This window comes from Echinops telfairi, unplaced genomic scaffold (assembly GCF_000313985.2).
Source record: "Echinops telfairi isolate 266 unplaced genomic scaffold, ASM31398v2 ScPeMD7_60;HRSCAF=208, whole genome shotgun sequence".
NCBI lineage: Eukaryota > Metazoa > Chordata > Mammalia > Afrosoricida > Tenrecidae > Echinops > Echinops telfairi.
In genome coordinates, this window is record NW_022103958.1 from 20,529,472 (window position 1) to 20,552,931 (window position 23,460).

The following is a 23,460-nucleotide window of genomic DNA, read 5'->3' on the forward strand; positions in this document are numbered from 1 at the left end:
GAAAGTAATTACTTTTTTTTTAAAGATTCCTTAGGCTTTAATTACATTTGTGAGAGCAGTTAACTATTTTTATTGATTAGTCTAACTTGACAGCTCCAAGAGTTTCACAAGCATATGCTTAACCAGCTCATAAGCTCCAACAAATGTAACTCCAATTCAGTCAGTTCCGACTCACCGTGACCCCATAGGACCGAGTAGAATTGCCCTGATGGATTTCTGAGGCTGTAACTATTTACAGGAGTAGAAAGTTTTATCTTTCTCCCAAGGAGCAGCTGGTGGTTTTGAACTGCTGTCTTTGAGGCTAGCAGTCCAATGTGTAACCTACTATGCCACCCAAGTTTCAGTGACCCCATAAAGGAGTCCTTAATGTTCTTTAAATGAGTTCTGACACATTGTATACAGAACATTAAATATGTCGAAAAACAAAAGGTTAGGACATCTAGTCAGTGGTAATAAAAAACAATACATTATAAAAGCCCCACCTTCATAGTACAAGCTGTGCAATGGTACAGTCATTCATAAAGATAGGCATTAATAATCTAAAATAAAAAGGAAACTAGTATATTCATTCTAAATTTTTAATCCTTGTTTTTAAAAGCTTCCATCTCCAAGATTCTGTTCTAAACTGGAAATGGCAAGGTCCAAGCGCTCCCTCCACACTTCAGTCTGTTGTGGTTAGGCACCATCGAGTGCATGCGAGTGCAGAGCAACCTCAGCACTGGAGAAACCATAATCATGACCGGAGCTGATCATCAGGTCTTTTTCCCACAGAGCCACTGGGTGAGTGCATTCTGCCATCAGGACACACTCTCTTCACTACAGCCATAGGCGTTTAAAAATACAAGGCCAGGAATGGAGTTGAGTCTTCTGCCTTTAAAGCCATCCTTTTTCTACAGTCGTCACTCAGCCTGCCTTATTAACTCTGAGATAACTTCACACATGTCTATATCCACACTTCCTCATGAAGGAGCTAGATTCGCGTTATTCATAAAGATTCTAATAACCCTAAATTTGAGATAGCAGGTAGAAACCAACTATTTTCTCAGCAAACAAATATACTACTAAAACAAGAGGAAAAAGAATTTTTGTTGAGCAGAGGAAACAGGAAACTAATTACGTTTTCAAATGGAAATTAACAAAATACAATCCCTAATCTAAGTATTTTTGTGGGGGTTAGTCTGTAAGTACAAATTGTAAATAAATACAAATTACTAAATTTTCTATTAATCTGAAGTGGCTTTGCTACATCATCTCTTATTTTGTAAGAACATAGATAGCATAAACATTTAAGCTTTATATTTGCTTGGCTACACACTCCTCCACATGTCTGAATACATAGTTATAGGGTTCCACGTAATGGCTAATTTCAGGTAGAGTGAAGGAGTTCTATAACTAGTGAACACGTATCACAGGAAATCAGGTTAACATCTTTTGCTTCATCCTTGGAAACACTATATTTTCCACCACATCGGCAGCTCAGAAAGTAAGAGCAATCATCTGCAAAAATAAAAAGGGAAGAAAAATAAAGGCAAATTCCCTGAAAGAAATGGCAAAACAAATAGCAGCTATCTGTGCCCCCAAAAGGCTTGACTTGGTCCTATTTCTTGATACCTGTGACTTTGACCTTGTTTGGAAACAGAGTACTCGAAGGTACAATGAATTAAGAGGAGGTCATACTGGAGGAGGTGAGGAAGGAGGAAGATAAGAGACAGACATATTGTGAAGAGCACCCGATGACAATGGAGGCAGAGATGCGAGTTATGCTGCCAGATACCAGGCCAACACCTAAGGTTACTAGCAGCCGATAGACAAGAAAATATTAATTTCCAAATAGAGCTTCAGAGCGCCTAGTCCCACCAACAGCCTCACTTTGGACATCTAAGATTTGGAATCCACTCAATGGCAAGGAGTTAGAGCCCGCAGAATTGTCAGAGAATGAGTATCTGTTGTTTTATGCCTCTGCTTTCCTGCCAATTTTTTTATGATAGTGCTAGGAAACTCAAGCATTCAGTTAAGAAAAACTGTACTTAAAAGAGAACTAGAAAAACAATGAAAGGGGGGTAGGTGGTTTCTAAAAATTACCTACAATCTTTATCTGTATTCTTTTGTCTAAAACAGGCGCCCTCAAACTACGGCCTGCGGGCCACATGCGGGGCCCGCCTTGGACATTTATCTGGCCCGCCGGGTGTTTTTGCCCCGTTTGTTTTTTCACTTCAAAATAAGATATGTGCAGTGTGCATAGGAACTTGTTCATAGTTTTTTTAAAACTATAGTCTGGCCCTTCAACAGGTCTGAGGGACAGTGAACTGGCCCCCTGTTTTAAAAGTTTGAGGACCCCTGGTCTAAAACATCATAGGTAAAGAACAAGGAAAATATATCCTATCTAGTTTGCTTAACAAGTTTCACATGGATACTCTTTCTCTTCTAGTATTACAAGATGGGATCCTGACAGACAGAAGCACAACACTTTTCTTTGTATTTGTTGATTATGAGGGCAAGTTGAAAAGTATTGCTACCGGGGTCCAGTTCATATATGGAAAGATGTCCAAACAAAACATGTTTCAACATGTCCTGCAATCAGTGGATGGCTGTGTACAAGTTCTCTCCATAACACACTTAGTCTCATTAGGGTGCCTTCCAAAAAAAGAAAAGTCCAATCAAAACGGTGGCTTCCAAGGGGATCTGCTGGCTCAGTTAAATTCAAGACAAGCCAGATCAGTTATGAGAATTCCAGAGCTTTTTCTTACAGAATACAGGATGATCCCACGGGTTTGTGGAAGACAATTTAAGGAAACTGAAAACTGCATTGCTGAGAATAAAGGCCACGAAAGTTGCACCAACACATTTTTCCTCACAGCAACGCACTGCTCCTTCGTCAAGGGTAGCATGGGCTCCCCCACCAGAATTCTGCATAAACCCATATGCCTTCCATGCTGCATCCTTGACCTTGCTCCCTCAGACTTCTTTTTCCAAAACTCAAAAGAACATTGAAAAGGAACATGATTGGAGTCCCTCGGGAATGCCAAAACTGCCATTCTGATGTGGAGTAACTCCAGCACAGAGTTCTTCCAGGAAAGGGGGGATAGAGAAATAAGTAATTCGATCCTGAAAAAAAAAATGCTGACCATCATCTTTCCTTTCTGAGGAGAGAGAGAAGGGGGCTTCTAATTAAAAGTTCGTGGAGAAATTCCATTGTTCTGTATTTACATAAGATGCTTTGCTTGCATAGTAGAGCATGGTTTCAATTGTTTTATTATTAACTTGTCTAAAAAGTATATATTCTAACAGGTTTCTTAAACTAAATTCTTCCTCCTTTTTCTCACTAAAACATATCTTGTTGAAACTTTCTAATAGTATTGTATTGTACAAGTAATAGAAATCATCACTTTAAAACCCCCAAATGAAAACCAACAGGTTAATTTTTAAAAAAAATCATTTTATTGGGGGCTCGTACAACTCTCATCACAATCCCTACCAACAGGTTGATTGAAGTATGTCATGCAATAATTGTTCAGAGAAAGGCTTATTCTAGTCACTCAAGAATTTTTCATACACCTTTTAGCAAATAAATGCATCATTTCATACTGTCTCAAACCAATTGTGTGGTTATGTCTCTCCTGCAGGGCTTTATCACATACTCTGTTCTAGAGCTTACCCTTCCAACTAAACCTGACCCTGTAATAATCTTAAAACATTTTTTAACTCCCCTAGTTGATTGTACTTTTTATTTTACTCCATTTGCCAAGACTACTCTTTTTAACAGAAACATTTTCACTTGGAAACTTGTAAACTAGTTTTACAATATTCTTGCAAAAATAATAGCTTGGTGCTGTTGTTGCTCTGTATTTTCTTACAGTGATAAGGATTATTTTTATACCATACACCTTAGTTTAAATAGCATATAGGGACATTTTGTAATACTCCTCTAATATTCTATATGCTTTATCTATGTATTACTGACTAACTTGGCTGGGTTGAGATTCTTTACTTTTACTATCAAGTCTGCTGGGGAGAACCAGGTACAACAATACATTTATGGTTACTCTCAATGATTTTATTTACTTCAGTAGCTCTGCATTTCCACCTGTATCAGAGAGCTCATATATACATTGGTTAAACATATACATGAACCACCATTAATCCATACTCTTAATTTAAAATAAAATCCTAATTATTTTTAAAGAATGGTTTAAAAAAAGAGACAAATTATAAATACCCTAAATTCCAAAAACTCACGGCCATCAAGTTGATGCTGACTCATAGTGGTTGTTACCACTAATAAAACAAAATATACAAGCCCTACCAATCAGGGCTTCTAAACAAGGGCCAAGTACACATTACTTAACAATCAAAGGTGTTGCCCGTGCAATTTTGCCCAAGTGAGAATGCAACGTGTGCCCTCCTCAAAGATGATGGCTTTAGAAGTTCAAAGACGGCACTGCTTTGAATGTTTTGGTCTCTGAACCCTGCCAATAATTCAATCTTCTGCATCAGTCTCCTGAAACTTTTAGGAAGGACAGTGGGACTTTTGAGGAGTAGCTTTAGTGGCAGGACTCTGGAGAGCAACACACATTCAAAGCTCAGTGGTCAGCCATCATCCTTGAGCAAGGCACTGCTGTTTTTCTCACATGGATCAAAATAGCACAAGCTATTTTGGTTGCTATGCTGCCCTTGTTTGTGCTGGCAATTGCAGGAACATAGTAAACTGGTTCCAAGCCCTGATATCAGCTATAGTAATGGGAGCTGATTTGTCTAATAAAACAGTAAGACATATATATATATATATATATTGATTGATAAGGTGCAGCGTAACTATTTTTAAAAAACTAGTTGAATATATCGCCTTAGTCTCTGCTGCATCGTATGTTCTAGTCTCCCCTCCACACACTACCAGTGCAAGCCTCTGCTACTGGTGTATTCAAGTTTCACAGTAGTAGCTCTACATTGGGAACATCAATTACATAAAATTGTCACATTTTCCAATTATTCCCTGAAAATAATTCCCTCTAGGAGTTCACTGGGGAAGGGGGATTTGGGGTCTCCTGCCACAGGCAAAAAGCAATGACTTTTCTAAGTCATTGGACTTAGGATTTCCTAGGAGTAGCAAAGAGTACAAATTTCCCATGAAAAATATTCCAATAAATGTTATAGTTAGATACCCAGAGTAATTTAAAGACTGGAAAATAAAACTGGATTTAAAATTTAAAGTTCTGTAGAAAGGTATGATTTCATGATAAATCAAGTTGAGTGACATAGGACTTTTTCCTCTAAAAAATAATGAAAAAGTGCGGGCGAAAATCAAACATCCAAATAGAACTGCATGCTCCAACAGTTTACGATTCTATAGAGAGGAAATACAAAAATTCTAATAGGAATTCATCTCAATTGTCAAGATAAGGGGAAAGACAATCACCATCACAAACGTGATTGACCATATTATACAGAGTAATGAAAAGACCAAGATAGTAAAAAACAAATCTTATGTACCTAATAACTATTTTTTCCTCTAAAAATCCCTAATATTTTTCTTCAATGTAGTAAAACAAACATAAAAAGTTCCAACCTTTATTCCAGGACATATCTTCAAGACATATTCGCGCATCCACTGGTCCGATATTTCTTAGATCATCTTCTGTAAAATGTACCATTAGATACTTAGTTTGGATACTTTAATCATAACCATAGAGAACTACTGAGAAGGCAGTTCCAGCCTGATTCCGACAATTCTAATATCTGCACTAATAAAAAACTCACTCACTACTTTTGACAACAAAGTTTTAGGGTTACTGATTTCAGATGACTGAAAAATCCACAACATACCATTTCTTACATACCATTTCTTACAGACTTTTACTAGTCAAAATCTACCCTATTTTTCTATAAACACATAACATGCAAAGTCATGAAAACCATTCGATGACAGATTGTGGGGAAGGCGCAGTTTTGTCAGATAAACTCTCTGTAGGTAGGCAGGAGTGTGGGGTTGGGTAAAAATAATGTTCTGAACCACAGTTGGAACATTTGACCAGTTTTCTCATCTCAGGTGTATCTGTTTTCATGTCTTGAAACAAGTTATTTCTTCCTCATCTATACCTCCCCATGACAATGTTCTTCAAATTAAGTGGAATTTAGTTAAAAGCACTCTAGAAAAGAAAGCTCTACCCAAATGTAAAAGGATATTAGTCTCTGATTTTTAATTGCTAAGTAGCTTACACGGAGAATGCCTTTAATATTTCCATAACCTTGGAACTGTATTGTATTGATGTTCCATCTCTATTATCTGGGCCAAATTTTTCTCTACGAATGGAAGGTGGAAAGAAGATCGGAATTTAATCTGAATTCATCTAAGAGTGTGGTCCAGGTAGTAGAAGCATGTACTATGGGATAAAGAAAACAGCAGCGGTCTTTGTTTTTAAGGCATATTATATTTCCTGTATGCATGTATTGTTCTAGAAGTCAATGCTTAAAAAGAAACTACTAAAATCCACCCCCTACCCCAATGAAATTTTCTTGAGCTGTCTCACTTGTTCACTTGCTGAGAATGCTTCCCTTTGTTCCCTTGTATGAATGCCTGCAATTTAATTATATTTAATAAGTGCCTGTTCAAAATGTATTGGTGAGTTATCCAATTTTATAATAGATGAAAGATTATACAATATTTTGTACTCACCATGGCTCTCTATTAAGGTATGTCAAATATTATATCACTTGATTTTTCTCTGGGTACCAACAGTCTATTATTAGACTTTCCCCCAAATCCCAAGATTATCCAGACCTTGCCCAGTGGTCGCGAGGGGGTCTTCCATAGCTGAAGGCTCACTGAAGAGCTTATGCAGAGTGTATCAGGATGCTAATTTTTGAACAAAATAAAACAATGTCCACATTCAACCCAAAGTATATTTGGCTACCAGTTATTCTTCATTTAAATAAAATTCTACCTAAAAGTTTCAAGGATGGAGAGACCAATCTTTATCATGTGTTTGAATGATGGGGGAGCTGCTTTTTCAGATATGAGGAAGGAAAGGTAAAAATACGCACATAACAGCTCCTGTTTAGGGCATATTATATTTGGAGTATAATAAGAGTAATCAACTAATAAACAAGTTGTCTATAATTCAGGCTATCTTATATCTTAAGCAATTTTGAAATCAGTTAAAGTAAATCAGAAAAGACAGAAATAATGACAATCAAGTAAGCCATCTTAATAGAACTTATCCAGGACACCTATAATACATTAATTATTCAAAAAGACAATGTACTCACATATATCCCATTTTGAAGTAATGAGGAATAAATGGCAAATGTAACTGCCAAGCAAGTTATCTTCCTATTGTTCTGCTTCTCTACTGGAAAGCTATTGTTACTCTCACTAGTCCTGTAACCCTATTATTCTACCTACTAAAAAAAAAAAAGTAGCTTTAACATTTTAATTATTTTTCCTCTTCTTTATCTCTAACTGCAAGGCCTGTAAATTAGCTACCTGTTTTATGGTTGAGAGATCATCTCAGATCATAGTTCTTGGTAAATACAGTACAGTAAATGTCCATGTCCTGTGTCTGATTCTGAAATCTAGACACTGACCTGATTACTCAATGCTATGTGTACAGAGTCTGACTTTCTGTGGGGAATTTGGTTTTAAGTGTCAATACCTGACACACAAAAAAGAATATACTGTATGATTCCTAGTATATGAACTGCGAACCAGCCAAATTCTGATGCTATGGGGCAGTGACTAAAAGGAGTTACAGGGACCTTCTGGCATGCTAGTTAAATGGATATGTACACTTACCATTTGAGAACTTCTCCCTCTATGTTATACTTCAATGAAAAGCTCTAAAAAGACAATGCCTATGAATCTAATAGCTGCATTTTAAATAAAGGTAAGGAAAGAAGTTAGCAGAAAGAACGAGTCTCAAGAGAAAATATGTATTCTGTGAAAGGATGGTAATCTAACAACTTCTGAAAAAGGCTAGGGTGATTAACTCCAGGAAAAATTGGATCCCTGGAGAACTGTATAATGAGTAGAGGGGGAGAGACAAGTAAAAGGTGAATCTGAATGCAGGAGGTAGGGGGGTTGGGTGACCAGGATCCTTTGTTGAGAGGCAGGTGTCCAGGGAATAGGGCAACAGCAACCGCCCCCTCCTATTACAAGAAAGGAGCACAAACAAATCAGTGTGCGCGTGTGTGTTTTCTTTCTTTCTTTTTCTCTTTTTAAACAATGAGCTCTGCTTGTCCACTATTGTGGTTATAATAGAAAACTCAATTATATTCTAGCCCCTAAAGTAATCACACTAACCCTTTAATTAGCTTTGATAATCGCCTAGAATCAGACAAGGAATCTGGAAAACAGGTAAGTTAGCTCCCCCTCCCCACACCTCCAGTATTACATATTACAAATATTTTGAACCTCACAAAGACATTTTATAGGTATCTGAAAATACAAAACTATCGTGTTCTGTTAAAAAAAGGATACCCTTAAGTATATTGAGAAAACATAAACTGACTTAAGAGGATGGTTTCGTTGAAGGTGATTCAAGATTTTAAAACTGGAATCTTAGCCACATTATGGTAAATTACACAAGACCCAAACAAAAGCAAAAACCCCATTTGGAAAGAAAAAGCATTGCATGGCATTTGTGTGCTCTATCTTGAGCCCAGTGACACTCCATGAGTCCTGATTCTTTTGAAGTGCATGGTTCAGATGTTTCTAAGGTATCTGGCACGATAAAGGTCTGTACACACCCTGAACTGTGATCACAAGCTTAACTGAATATGGAGACAAGTGAAACTTCCAAATGTACTAACATATAGAAAGCGGTGCCTTAGAGTTGAAGAAAGATTCTGGAGGAATAAATTGATAACACCAAATAATTTATGTGGTTACTTGAAAAAGAATCTTTCAATCTTTAGAAGTATGGGCCCTTCTGACCTTGTGTTCTATTGGATTTGTCTGACAACAAGAGGTGAAGGAATTCTGTGGCTCCATTGTCTCAACGGTGGGATCTAAGAAAACACTGGCAGGACTCATCAGAGAGGTTTATGAGCCTGCAATTCAAAGAGATTAAAAGGAAAATCTACGGAGATTCTTTCACACTGAAGAATAACATTAAATAACTATTAGCAGCGTGGTTCAGTAAAGCTTACTAGGGCTCTCGCTGGGTCATTCACAACTTTCTAAAAGAGGAAAGGTTTTTTTCAGCTCCATTTGGGAATCAATAAATATTTCTTACTTCTTACAAGACAATAGAATTCCAAGTCTTTTTAAACTGTCTCCTAATGATAGTAAAATGTCTAAAACAACTCTTTGTTTGCTACCTAAATAATTAACTTCCTAATCCCAGGAAATCTTTTCTAACTATAGCTACAATTCAAAAATAACTAAATAAAAATAACTGGAAAAAGCAGCAGAAAACCACAGGAGAGAGGAATTCAATTTTATTCTTTCTAGCTGAAATATCTAAAACTCTCATTAAACCTAGCCCTGTCCAAAAGATCAAGTCCATCTGCAATTCTGTTCTGACTATTCAAGTGCAGCAATGTCATGTTACTCTAGAGATCAGTAATTCCCACAATGCTCCCACTTAGCAATCAGTCCATTGCTTTACTTTTAATTAAATAGGAAGATCCAAGATTTTAGAGACAGTTTCAAATGCTTCAAGTTTATTTCAACGTCTAAAGAAATTATCTGGATAAGTAAGTTAAAGCAAAACTTACTATCTTCCTGAATTAAAACCAAATAATTTAAACAATCACTTCATTCTTAAAAATCATCACACTATCGATAATTAAGTGATTCATATCAGCAGTAATTTTCCTTGTCCTTAAATAAGTCTGTCCTTAGAAAAGTCTCTAATTTAACAGATCCAGAGTCAGGGCAACATTTAACTTGAAACTTCTTTATTAAATCATAACAACCCTACTAATGCTAGAAGAAATTAAGGAGGCATAATTGCAAGACTTTCGATACTTGAAGAAAAATGATAACTTGTAGTGTTTAGTATGAATGTGAGGAATTTCTGAGCTTTTAAAAACGGTGTGAACCAAATGAAACTCTAGAATGGAACTCATTCTATTTCATGACTGGACAGCTTAGAGCAGGGACAGATGTAGGCCTGGCTTCTCATTCTGACCCCCCAGCACTCCCCCACCCCCCTGCAAAAAACAAGCCTCATTCCTTACTATTTGGGACTTAAAAAACCAGAAGTCCACAACTGATGCAAAACCTAGGAGCCCAGCCTGGAGATTAAGAGTCAGGGAGAATGGCTTTGAATTACTATGTGACCTTAGTCAAATTACTTGACCTCTCTGAAGCTCAGATTCTTTCTCTTGAAATTAGATATTAATACCTTCCTTAAAAGGCTGTTAAATATCATTAAGCATTTAAAAGGCAATTACCACAGTTCTCAAAAGACCAGGCTTTCTACTCCTGTAAAGAGTTACACCTTTATAGGGTCACTATGAGCCAGAATTGACTCGGTGATAGTGTTTGATTTTTTTGGTTTTGAATGCTCAATAAACGGCAGCCACTTTAATATTTATTATCCCATGTTTGTGTTGACCTGAATATATGTTAAAAAATTTAAAAACAAACAACTAGAATACCACTCTATTAAGGGGAAGGAGGAGGATTCCAAGTACCACAGTTTAGGAAGTCAGTAACTCTTTGCCTTATCTGGATTAGTAACTGTGCTATGAAATTTATGTACTTTGCTCTTGTCAGTCCCATTAAAATGGACTCATTATTATAAAATCAACAGTGTATACAGAATTTCAGGGGTTCGAGGTGGGGGGACAGGCTTGAGTTGCACTTTGAACATAGAATAAGCTGTGACATCAAATGGAGGTGTGTGGTACATTAGAAAAGTAGTCTGCAACTGAGGTTAAATGTTTCCGTCTCACTAAAATGCCAGGTGACTAGGGAAGTGTCCGGTTGAGGGCTGGAGTCAGAATAAATAAAGACCAATCAAAATGTAAACAATGTGGGAGGGGGAAGCAGAAGAGAATGGAAGGCCAATTAGCAAACAGTAGAAATCATCTTTGTGTTATAATCTGGTGTGGACCACTGTGGTAGCTGTGGGAGTAACAATCACATAAGGAAAAAGATTAAAAAGTTAGAAATGTTACCATTTCTCATTAATAGTTATATTTAGACAAAAAGAAGCAACTAAAGACTATATTATGAAACCACATTGTCAAGTCTAAAAGAAAAAGGCAGCAAGACTAGGCCTTCATTTTGGATTCCCTAATTTTAATTGGGCCAAGTACCCAGGTTGAAACTGGGAGAGTAAAAGTCGTCATAAAATCATTTTTTCTACTAATAGACCAGAAAACCCAACAGTGTTCAAGGACACCAGAGTTAAAACTATCATCTTGCTTCCATGATTTTAAGACTTTTGAAACTAGCCAAATTTTTACTCGAAATCATGAAACCGAAGCCTTTCAAAATACATTTTAATCACAAAGAAAGTATCTGCATCAAGTAAAAGATATGAGTTGGCACCTTTTTAAAAAAAATGGTTTTTTATTTGTTTCTATAAAACTGTTAAGATTATTTGGAAGAGGGATCATCACCGAAAGTGTTCTATTTCTTCTTCCTGTGAAGAAAATGCCAGTCCCTGATTTGGTGAATTTTCTTTTTTTAAAATCATTTTATCAGGGCCTCATACAACTCTTATCACAATCCATACATACATCAATTGTGTAAAGCACATTTGTACATTCATTCATTGCGACTTGGTGAATTTTCTGCATCATTTCACAAACTTACTTTTCTCAGACACATTCTCCCAAAAAATAAATCAATAAAAATATACTGATGTTAATCTTCAAGTTATTCCGAAAACAAATTTTTACAGCCAAGTCTGAAATTCCTAAAACCAAGTGGAAACATCTATGGACATGAATGGAATCCCTAATCTTAAACACTCAAATATTTTGTGAAGTCCCATTTTAGCACATAATTTGCAAAACTGGCCTTCAGTCATTATTCCTAATAGTTAATCTACATTCATATTATCTAAAGTTAGAAGCCTCTTGAGTATTATTTTCCTGCTTATGGAATTAAAACACTGACATTAACATGCTTTTTATGAAGGATTCCTAAGGCAAGCGACTCCACTATAAGCCTCACCCCGAAGGTCCTCAGCTCCAGCTCTGAGTCAGCAAACCCAGCTGCCTAGATTAAGTGCCCATCTTCCACAAGGCAGCAGCCTGCCCAAAGCACTCAACCTATTCGTTCTGTGGGCTGGGAAGTCCACCACTATGTCTCAGCCTTGGGCCCCTGGTCCTGTTGCTGTTGCTACTCCACGGCCACTGCTTAGAGGTCACAGTTGTCTCCTGGATGAAGGAGGTTCATGGTTTAGGGATCTCTGGATCCAGAGGACTCAATCCACTCCTGGCTCTTACTAGTAATGGGATAGCCCAGCCTCTTATACCCTGGTGGTGTAATGGTTATGTAATGGGCTGCTTCTAGTACAAGGTCAGCAGTTCAAAACTACCAGTGGCTCTGTGGGAAAAACATGGGCCTTTATATTCCTGTGAAGAGTTACAGTCTTGAAAGCCTACAGGGGCAGTTCTACTCTGTCCTATAGATTAGCTACGAGTAGGCATTGACTTGATGGCAGCGAGTTTGGAGGGTTTTTTGAGAACTTCTCCTTCTGTTTCCCCCACCTTGTTTAGACGCATGCAGGAAAAGGTGGTGGGAGACACAGAGACTTTGGCTAGAAGAGGCCATGTACAGGTAAATCAAGACCAACCAAGGAAGCTATCTTAAAATGCCACCAGCATCTATGACTCTGAGTTCTCTGTGGCCATTGCAATAAATTATTGAGACAGAGTAGAGAATGTTGCTTGAGACAACACACCTCAAACTGTTTGCCTAATAAAGGACAACATGAATACACAATTACAATATAAGAAATCAGTTAATCAACTTCAAGAAAAGACATTCACTTTACAGTGTCTGACCCAACTCACCTTCAGAGCCAGCCTGTTATCGGTACCCGTGTAGCTGGCTAATCATGCAGGTGAATTTGCCCATTACAAAGTATTTCACTAATAGAAAACCAAGATATATCTTAAGACAGAGTAAGTCCTGGGATTACGAAGGTTCAACATGGGTTCAACTAGTACTTAAGAAAAACCTGCCACAAAGTCTAGTGTACTCAAAAATGTGAGTTTAATACGATAGCTCATAATAAAGAACACACAATTCTTTGTGCCTCTCCACATTGTGTGGCTCATTGGTGCCCCAACTCAAGGAAAGAAAATGGCGTCTGCCTTTTTCAGCTGGATCATATTGCTATTACCACTGTTTTGTGTGTTTAACTTGGTATTTAGCTTAAATTTTCCTCCTATTTACTCTTGTAATCATGCATCAAGGTGTACACCTAATGCATGTGTCAGTGATGCATCAAATAAAAGGAAAATGTTTAAAAGTGAAAATATGAAGTGGAAAACAAAGTGAGAAGAGGTGAAACATCATTGGTCATTGGAAAGCACTAGGCTACAGTTGGTCAACCATCATTAATTTGAAAGGTTAAAGTGAGAATACTCAGCATATGAAAGTTTCTGCCCAATGTAAGATACAGTTATTAACAAAGAATGCTGTAGTTTAATTACTGAAATGAAAAGTCTATTGCTAATTTGGTTACACAATCAAAATCATGATTACATGCCTATTAGCCTTATTTTAGTGCAAGGAAAGACCTACATTTCAAAAGAAGGACACACATTCAAACGAAGGGCATGAAGATCTAGAATGTTGTTGTTAGGTGCTGTGCAGTTGGCTCCAGCTCAGAGCAATCCTACCTACAACAAAACAAATACTGCCTCGGCCTGCATCATCCACTCAATCGTTCTTATGTTGGAGGCCACTGAGGAAGCCACTGTCAATTCATCTTTTATGTAGAGGGTCTTCCTCTTTTTCACTGCCCCTCTACATTAACAAGCATGATGTCCATGACTGGCCTATCCTGACCAGTCCATGTCCAAAGGTTGTAAGATGAAGTCTAGCCATCTTGACCTCTGAGGAACACTCTGTGTGCACTTCTTCCAAGATAGAGTTGTTGGTTCTTTTGGCAGTCAGTGGTACTTTCAATATTCTTCTCCAGCATCACAATTCAAATGCATCTATACTTCTTCAGTCTTCCTTATTTAATGTTCAACTTTCACATGCAATACACAATTGAAAACACTTTAGCTTGGGTTAGGTGCACCTTAGTCCTCAAAGTCTCTTGCTTGCTTTTCAATACACGACAGAGGGCTTGAGCAGCAGATTTACCCAATGCGAGATTTGTATATACTCGAGTATAAGTCGACCCGATTATCAGTCAAGGCACCTAATATTACCACAAAAATTGCAGAAATAATGTGCTGAAAAACTCGGCTTATACTCGAGTATATAGGTATATCGTTTGATCTCTTGCTTCCATAAGCATTGATTGTGGATCCAAGCAAGATAAATTCCTTGACAACTTCAATCTTTTTTGCCATTGATCATGATGTTACCCAATTGGTCCAGTAGTAAAGATTTTAGTTTTGCTTTACATGCAATTGTAATCCATACAAAATGTTGCAATCCTTGAGCTTCATCAGCAAGTATTTCAAGTCCTCACTTTCAACAAAGCTGTGTCATCTGCATAAGCCTTCCTCTAATTCTGAAGAGGTGATTTTCACATAATCCAGATTTGCTGATTATTTTCTCAGTATATCAGATTGAATAAGTATGGTGAGAAGACACAACCTTGACATACACCTGTCCCAATTTTACACCATGCAGTATTCCCTTGTTCTATTTGCAGAACTGCCTTTTGATACATGTACAGTTTCTGCCTGAGCACCATGTAGTTTTCTGGAATTCCCATTCTTCTCAAGGCTATCTCTAGTTCGTTGTGATCCACATAGTAGACTGCCTTGGCCTAGTCCAGCGGTTCTCAACCTGTGGGCCACGACCCCCTTGGAGGTCGAATGACCCTTTCACAGAGATCATCTAAGATCATCGGAAAACACATATTTCCGATGGTCTTAGGAAATATGTCTCTAGGCATGTCCGCACACATGCAGATACACCCACATAAGAGTACCCAATGTGAAGACTGTTACCCATGCTACACCATGCTTCAAGACAAAATTTCACTTATTTATAATTAGAAATAAATATTTCACAATATATAACTATATATTGTTTTTGTGATTCATCACTATGCTTTAATTATGTTCAATTTTTAACAAAGAAAATACATCCTGCATATCAGATATTCACATTACAATTCAAAACAGTAGCAAAATTACAGTTATGAAGTAGCAACAAAAATAATTTTATGGTTGGAGGTCACCACAACATGAGGAACTGTATTAAAGGGTCGTGGCATTAGGAAGGTTGAGAACCACTGGCCTAGTCAATGAAACACAAGTAACCATTGTTCTGATATTCTCTGCTTTGAGTCAAGATGCATCTGACATCAGCAGTGATATCCCTTGTTCTACATCCTCTTCTGAATTAGGCCCGAATCTCTGGCAGTTTCCTGTCAATATATTGCTGCAACCATTTGTTGAATGATCTTCAGCAAAATTATACTTGCATGTGCTATTAATGATATTGTTCTATAATACGTGCATTCTGTTGGATCATCTTTCTCTGGAATGGGTACAAATATGGATCTCTTCAAGTCAGCTGGCCAAGTTGCTGTCTTATAAATTTACTGGTACAGAAAATTTGAATGTTTCCAGTTGCTTCATCAGCTTGTTGAAACATTTCAATTGGTACTCCATCGATGCCTGGAGCCTGGTTCTTGGCTAGTGCTTTCAGTTCAGCTTCTTCCTTCAGTACATTGGTTCATGCTGTTATGCTACCTCTTGAAATGGTTGAACATTGACTAGTTCTTTTTGGTATAATGACTCTGTGTATTCTTACCATCACTTTTCAGCATATATTAAACTGAAAGAACTAAAGAAAATATTAGTCCAATGGAAAGGAACCCAGGATCACCATACACATATACTACCTCAATGACCACCTTGCAATGGCCTGACAGGTTCTGATCCATTGAGCAGGGATCTGCACTTGAAATAATTAATCTAAGAAGGTACCCCTCTTGACATCAATTCCCATATTCAGGGTCAACAGAGCCCAATTGAATGGGAGATTAAACTGTGTAGGGCAAAAACCTATGGGTTCAGATTGGGAGAGGGTTTTAAGCAATGACACAACAGTCAAAGGCTTATTACTAAAATCTACAATATCCTCCTAGACTGCAAAAAGAAGAAAACAGTTAAACCCCTGACGAAGCGGGCAAAAGACCTGAACAGACGTTTCACTAGGGAGGAGACCTAAATGGCCAATAAACATATGAGAAAATGCTCCCGATCATTAGGCATCAGAGAATTGCAAATTAAATAACTATGAGATACTATCTAAAACCCTTGAGGATAGCCTAAATTAAAAAATCAGAGAGAAACAAATGTTGAAGGGGATGTGGCAAGATAGGAACTCTCCTCTGCGGCTGGTGGCCATGTAGAGATGTACAGCCACTGTGGAAAGCCATCTAGCAACACTTAAGGCAAATGGAAATTGTTACCTTATGACCCAGCAATCCCTCTACTGGGCATATACCCAGAAGATAAGAAAAAGACCAAGACCAGTCACCTGTGTTCCAATGAGTACTACGCTTCACTAAAAAGCACTGATGATCACATGAAGCACAATGTCTCATGGGAAGAGTTGGAGGAAATTATGCTAAGTGAGTTAACCAATCACAAAAGGACAAGTACAACATGAGTCCACTGAGCTAAGTATAATCAGCACAGTAGATATAGAGGAAAAACAACTTGTCTCACACTTTACAGGCGGAGATACAGACAATCAGGTGGGGGACAAACCAAACCCAAGGATGTACATGTCATTCCAACACAAAGAAGAGGAAAGGTGGGGAGGGAGGGAGGGAGAAAGGGGAGAGAAAAAAAAGAGAAAGACAATGGCACTGGGGGAGCAGGGCACTAATCCACCCAAGGGTGGGTATTGTTTATTTCTCAACAGAAATGGGAGTGTGAGTGCAGACCCTACCACGGCATGCCTAACCCTGAGGGCAACATAACCACATGGAACAACTCATGAAGAGAGGTCTACTGGGCCAGGCCCCAATCAGACCAAAACTGACACCCCCTCCACCTTAAGTATGTGCTACCTACAGGTTGGGGAGAGGGGCTGGCCTGCCACGTCCATATAGAAGCAAACTAAGAAGGAAAAAGAGAGAGTGGTGGACTAGATCCCGTACTGGCACACCAAGCCCTGAGGATGACGTCTCTGCATGGAGCTGCTACGGCACAGAGAGGGCCATAGGGCCAACAACAGCTTGAGACATGATGTCTCCTCACTGGAGCATACTGAGACAGAGGACAATACTGGGAACACACAGGAGGGAGTGTGTCCGGACTGACCATTCCTACAGTGGGGCGAACCAGGAAGGGAACATAACAAATCAGCAACGGGAGTAAAGCCAAGCCATAAAACCCCTGAGGAGCCCCTAAAATAGACTTCAGGATAGGAGGGGCCATTCCCGGAACCCTCCAGGACCAGTGGGAAGATAGTCATAAAGGTCAGCAGACAGACCTGAAATTATGTATGCTTTTTCATTTTTGCTAGGTTTTTCTGTTTTTATTCAGATATTTGTTTTCTTTTTGTTTTGTATCTGTTATTGTTGTTTTATCTATCAATATAAGACAGGAATGGGAAGCAAGCCACAGGAAAGCAACAGGACTGAAGGTTCTGGAGGGACCTGGGGGGACGAGCGGTGAGCAAACAATGCCATAGACAGGGAACAACTAGGGAATTAAAAGCAACAATGAGGAGACAAAGAGATCTGGTGCTGTTGGAGCAACAGCAATCTAGCTGAGAGGATTTATTAAGAGGCAGAAGAAGGGTGAGTGTGATGGTGGGGCAGGAGGAAGGTAAAAGGAAACAGAGGAAAGGTCTAGGAAGCAAAGCTATGGATACACATATAAACATAGGTGTACACTTATATATATTAATTCATTAAAACAGAGGTATTGGCCTATGTACATATATTTATATGGCAATACACTGAGGAAGTGGACGGACTTTGGGCCTCTGCTCAAGCCCTCCCTCAACACAAGAACAACTTTGTCCTAACAACCTGGCATTCTGTGATGCTCACTTTCCCAACAGGATAACTGAAGACAAAATGGGAGCATAAGCAAATGTATATGTGGTAAAGAAAGCTGATGGTGCCTGACTATCAAAAGATATAGCGTCGGCTCTTAAGGCTTAAAGTTAAGCAAGCCGTCATCTAGCAGAGAAGCAACAGCCCACTTGGAAGAAACACACCAGCCTGAGCGATCATGATGTGTCAATGAAACCAAGTACAGGTACCCGAAGACCCAAAACACAAAAAATATATTGTTGAGAACAAGGGGGATGGAGCAGAGACCCAAAACCGATCTGCAAACAATAGGACATCCCCTCACAGAAGGGTTACAAGGAAGGATATGAGTCAACTAGGGTGCAGTATAGCACCAATGAAACACACAATATTCCTCTGGTTCTTTGAGGCTTCCTCACCCCCCACTATCATGATCCCAGTTCTGCCTTTCAGTTCTAGCTAGACCAGAGTATGTGTATTGGTACAGGGAAGAGCTCATGATACATGGAATCCAGGTCAGATAAACTGCTCAGGTACAGAAATGGGAGTAACGATACCAGAAGGGTAGAGGGAAGGTGGGGAGAGGAGAGGAGGAAGGAGGAACCTATTGCAATGATTGATGCATAATCCCCTCCCCCTGGGGGATGAACAACAGAAATGTGGCTGAAGGGACACAGTGGTTGGTGTAAGATATGAAAACAATAATAATTTATAATTTATCAAGGTGTCACAAGGGGAGGGGCATAGTGAAAAAAGAGGAGCTGATACTGAGGGCTCAAATAGAAAGTAAATGTTTAGAAAATGATGACGGCAACATATGTACAAATATGCTTGATACAATTGATGTACGGAATGTTTTAAGAGCTGTAGGAGCCCCCAATAAAATGATTAAAAAAATAAAAAGAAACCTCGTGGGTTCAGCCTCAAGGTGGAACTGTACTAGCAGACTACTCATACCAACAGTGTCTGGAGTGCTGGGTCATTTGGAAAATTGATGATGATAATCGTGCAATCTACTTATGCAATTGACAGTGCTGTACTTCTTTGTTTATATGGGTTTTTAGTTTCCTGCTTGGAGCTTCTTCTTTTTTTGTCTTTCTGTGTCTGTGTATTGTTTGTTTGGCTTCTGGTTGGCTTCTGGCTGCTATTGATGCAGTTGGCCTTATAGCGTTTTGATTTTTTCACATCACAACCTCCAAAGTGAACCTGAGATGTGCAAACCCCAGGGACCAGCTAATGGAGTCTGGACTCCTACTTAACTGTACCCCCAATTCAAGAACAGTTAGTTCTGAGAACATGGCTCTGCTGGATTCTCACTTTTATGAAATGATCACTGAAGATAAGAGTGTTACAGCAAAGTGTGGGGAAGGAAGTAGATGGTGTCCCGCTATTAATCAAAATAGTGTCTGGGGTCTTAACGACTTGTATTCAAACAAACAGCCATTTGAGCGAGGAGTCAACCAAGTCCACATGGAGTTAGCACACCAGCTTGTGTGATCCAAAGATGATAATTACAGAATTTGCATATGGTGAAGGGGAAACTATCAGAACTAAAATTAGGAACACCGAATTGGTAGAAGGATATGGAGGGCAGAGGAAGCCCCAAACCCATCTGCAGAGTATCTAGTCAGATTGAGCCAGTGGCAGACCCTTCTCACTACAAGCAAGTCTCGAACAGCCTTAAGTCAGGCAGAGACCACTATAATCTTGATTATGCTGAATCAAACACAATACTTGGCCAGTTGACCTCCACTTAGACCTGACCTGAATTTGTTCTGGGTGCAAGTATCTCTTTCTTGTACCACGATAGAAATGTCTTCCCTGGCTTTTTGAATGTTGATGGGGGTCTTTTCTTTGTTACTCATTATTTGTATTTTTGTCTTTATATTATTATTTTATCCTTAACAACTTATTTAGATTTTGTATTTTGTTTCTGTTGGGTTTCCCAGTTTGTGAAGCTTAGGAGGAGTGGACACACAATGATAATAACTGAAAGTAAAGGTTTATAAGAGATGTAGGGGTGGGGTGTGATAGGGGAGGAAAGGGGATTTGGGGAGTAATCAATGAAGGCGAGAGGGGGAAGGTAGCACTAGAACTGATTATGATTGCATAACTCATTTTAAAGGTGATATAACCATGTGTTTGTGTGTAGAAATTTCTAAAATTGACATGATAGTAATTGTACAATTCTTCTTGCTATGGTTGAACAATTGAATTATTAAATTGTATGATTTGTAAATTATGTGCCACTAAAACTGTTGGGGAAAGAAATGAAGAAGAAAAATTAAAGCCTTGAACTCAAGTTGTCATATTGAAGGATAGAAGGATAGGGCTACAGCTTGGGAGTAATGCATGTGGGGATTTCATACTTGTGTATCTGAGGGTACTTTGCCTTAAATAATGTTGTTTTCCCGTTATTTGCGAGACAAACGTAAAAGCTTAGGTTATAATTACCTTTTTGGAAGACTGGTTCTTAGAACATTTTGTCCCTAGTGTTGAACATTATTACTTGTCCAAGCAAAGTCCTTTCAAGATTTTCCTTATGCTTCACTACACACCCAGACAACTTAGCATGTTAGATGATCTGTGGCCCTATGTAAAGGTCATATTTTGTCCCCAAAACTACATTCTTATCCAATAGATCAGGGAGTCATAACCCAAAAGCAAATCCAAACCCAAACTCATTGTCATCAAGTAGATTCTGACTCATAGTGACCCAATAAGGCATGGTAAAACTTCCCTTGTGGGTTTCTGAGATACATTTTTTTAAAAAAAGACTATAATTATTTACAGGAGTAGAAAGCCTCGTCTATATTCCAAGGAGCAGCTGGTGGGTTCGACCTGCTAACCCTGCAGTTAGCAGCCTAACTTGTAACCACTAAGGCACCAGAGAGTTACAGATTCCTTTAAAGCCTATTATTTATAGCAGCCATTCTCACAATCAGAGCTACCCAGGAAAATGTAATGTACTTTAGAACGGTCAGGAGGAATGATCACATGTATGATATATGATGACATAAACATACTGTTGATTCCTGGAATGAAGTGAAGCAAGTATGTTAAGAATGTGGAACAAACTATGTTCCCAATTTGTGCATGCTTTTCAAGGGTTTCTAGCCAATGAGTGCCAAAACCGGACAAGTTGTAGTTTTTGTTGGCAATCAACTGAGGGTAAACATCAGCAAAAATGTTGTTGTAGAGTTACTTAACTCCCATGACAAAGAATGAGCCAATGAAGACTTTATGCAACAAGAGCTGCAGATGATAGCATTTGCAGTAGAGTGAGGCAGAAAAAATCCCAGAATCAAAAAATGTTGACAAAAGAGTTAGTTGAAGCTCTGTCTCAATGAAACGTGGACAGCAAAGTTATGAGAGAAAGTTCAAACAAAATGCCGAAAGGTAACCAAAGTTTAGCATGCACTTACTGAGGGCGTCCGCTGCTACAGGCCCTTCTGATGAGAAAAAGAAAAAGCTCTATAGAACGCTCCCTTGATGCCCACTTCACGAAACTGACTCTCCTAATAAAACCCCTCCTGCACAACAGGGGAATCCGTTTTCACTCTTTAGCACCAGGCCCATCCTCGCCATCACCAGGCCTACTGGCTTCAACAGTACTCATCTCTTCATGATCTTCTCCTACAATATCCGATTATTATCATAAGGCTACCTCAGGAATGCTCTTTCTAGCATATAAGATATCAGTGGAAAAATAGTTCAGTGTTAACCTTTAATCATGGCATTTTAAAACTGTTTCTTTTTTCTATATAAACTGAGGACATTAAAAAAATATTACTATATACCTACATATTGTCTTTCCTCAATAAAGTACCAGATGTATTTCTTTTTATTACTGTATTATTTTGTGATGTGCAGTAATAATGTTTAAGATGTTTCAGTATATTCTGAAGAATTTCTCAAAGTGTTTTATATGCATAAAACCAAAAATAAAACTCACTGCCATTGAGTTGATTCCAACCCATAGCAACTCCATAGGTCAGATTAGAACTGCCTCTGGGGATTTCCAGGACGGTAAATCTTTGCAAGAGCAGGAAGCCTCATCTTTCTCCCACAAAGCCAATGGTGGTTTCACACTGCTGACCTTGTGGCCAGCTGCCCAATTCGTAGCCCATGACTTCTAACTTTATATACACATTAAAATGGTAAAATATGTGGGGGTTTCAAAAAGTTTGTGGAAAAATTCCATTGTCTTTTAAACTCCATTTTCCATGAACTTTTTGAAGTCTTTTTGTATAGAATCTATATAAAATAAAGGAGCCCTGGTGGTATAAGGTTATGCACTGGGTTGTGATCTAAGTGGTCGTCGGCAGTTTGAAACCACCAACAGCTGCACAGGAGAAAGATTGGGCTTTTTATCCCTGTAAACAATTACAGACTTGGAAACCCACAGGAGGGTCAGTATGAGTCAGCAATGACTCAATGGCAATGCGTTTGGCTTTGGTGGTGCTATTGGGTAAGCACTGGACTGATAACCACAAGGTCAGTGGTTCAAACCCACCAGCAGCTCCTCAGGAGAATTTTGAGGCTATCTGATCCCACAAAGTTTACAGTCTTCGAAACCCACTAAAGGATCACAAAAATCAGAATTGGTTTGATGTCAATAGGTTTGTGTTGTGTTTTATGTGTGTGTGCGTGCCAATAATTTTATAGTAATAATAATAATACATTATTTTTTTCTTTGTTAGAGCTCAAGTATGTGTAATAAACAATTGACCAGCTAACCCTATAGAAGAACTGCATGCACCTGTTCTGATCACAAATTTGACATAAAGACAGATTTAGGAACAGATCTTGCTTATAACCTAGGGTCTGCATTTATAAAATAAATCTACTAGAAAAAAACCAAATAAATAAAAATTAGCCCAGATTTCAAGCATAATCCTTATTTTAAGAATATATTATTTAATCAAAAGGGCAGAATTTGACAAGATATAAAGGTCAGAAGGCAGGAAGAGACAGAAATGAAAGACAGATGGAAATGAAGACATAGGGAGAAATTACGGTAAGTGCCACTGCATTGCAAGGATTACAATCAATGTTATAAAAGAAGTGTGTATGGACTGCTGAACAGAAAACTACATTACTCTGAAACCTTTCTCCAAAATATCAATAAACCGTCTGTATTAGTCTGGGTACTTTGGAGAAACAAATCCACGGCGACTCACGTATAAGAGAGTTTTATGTAAAGAAAAGGTGCATCACGAGAACATCCCAACCCAATGCTGCCCAAGCCCACAAGTCCAACATTAACCCATTAACCCAACACCAGTCCTCAAAGTCCTCC

At 38.5% G+C, this 23,460-nt stretch overlaps 2 protein-coding genes across 7 annotated transcripts in view; one reads left to right on the forward strand and one right to left on the reverse strand.

Moving 5' to 3' along the window:
• IMMP1L (inner mitochondrial membrane peptidase subunit 1) overlaps positions 1-23,460 on the forward strand; it is a 123,044-nt gene that overhangs the window by 69,130 nt on the left and 30,454 nt on the right. For 3 of the 5 annotated variants that reach the window (XM_045291041.1, XM_045291040.1, XM_045291039.1), the window contains exon 7: positions 599-2,172. The exons of the other annotated variants lie outside the window; for them this stretch is intronic. In XM_045291041.1, the coding sequence (XP_045146976.1) occupies positions 599-679 (81 nt within the window). In that variant the 3' untranslated portion in view covers positions 680-2,172. Of the gene's footprint in view, positions 1-598; positions 2,173-23,460 lie in introns of those variants that run through there. 5 annotated transcript variants of the gene reach the window in all.
• The window catches only part of DNAJC24 (DnaJ heat shock protein family (Hsp40) member C24), a 64,444-nt gene continuing 41,548 nt past the window's right edge, over positions 565-23,460 (reverse strand). For both annotated transcript variants that reach the window (XM_004708407.2, XM_045291044.1), the window contains exons 4-5: positions 5,564-5,632; positions 565-1,497 (exon numbers count right to left, since the gene is read on the reverse strand). In XM_004708407.2, the coding sequence (XP_004708464.1) occupies positions 1,367-1,497; positions 5,564-5,632 (200 nt within the window). In that variant the 3' untranslated portion in view covers positions 565-1,366. The remainder of the gene's footprint in view (positions 1,498-5,563; positions 5,633-23,460) is intronic.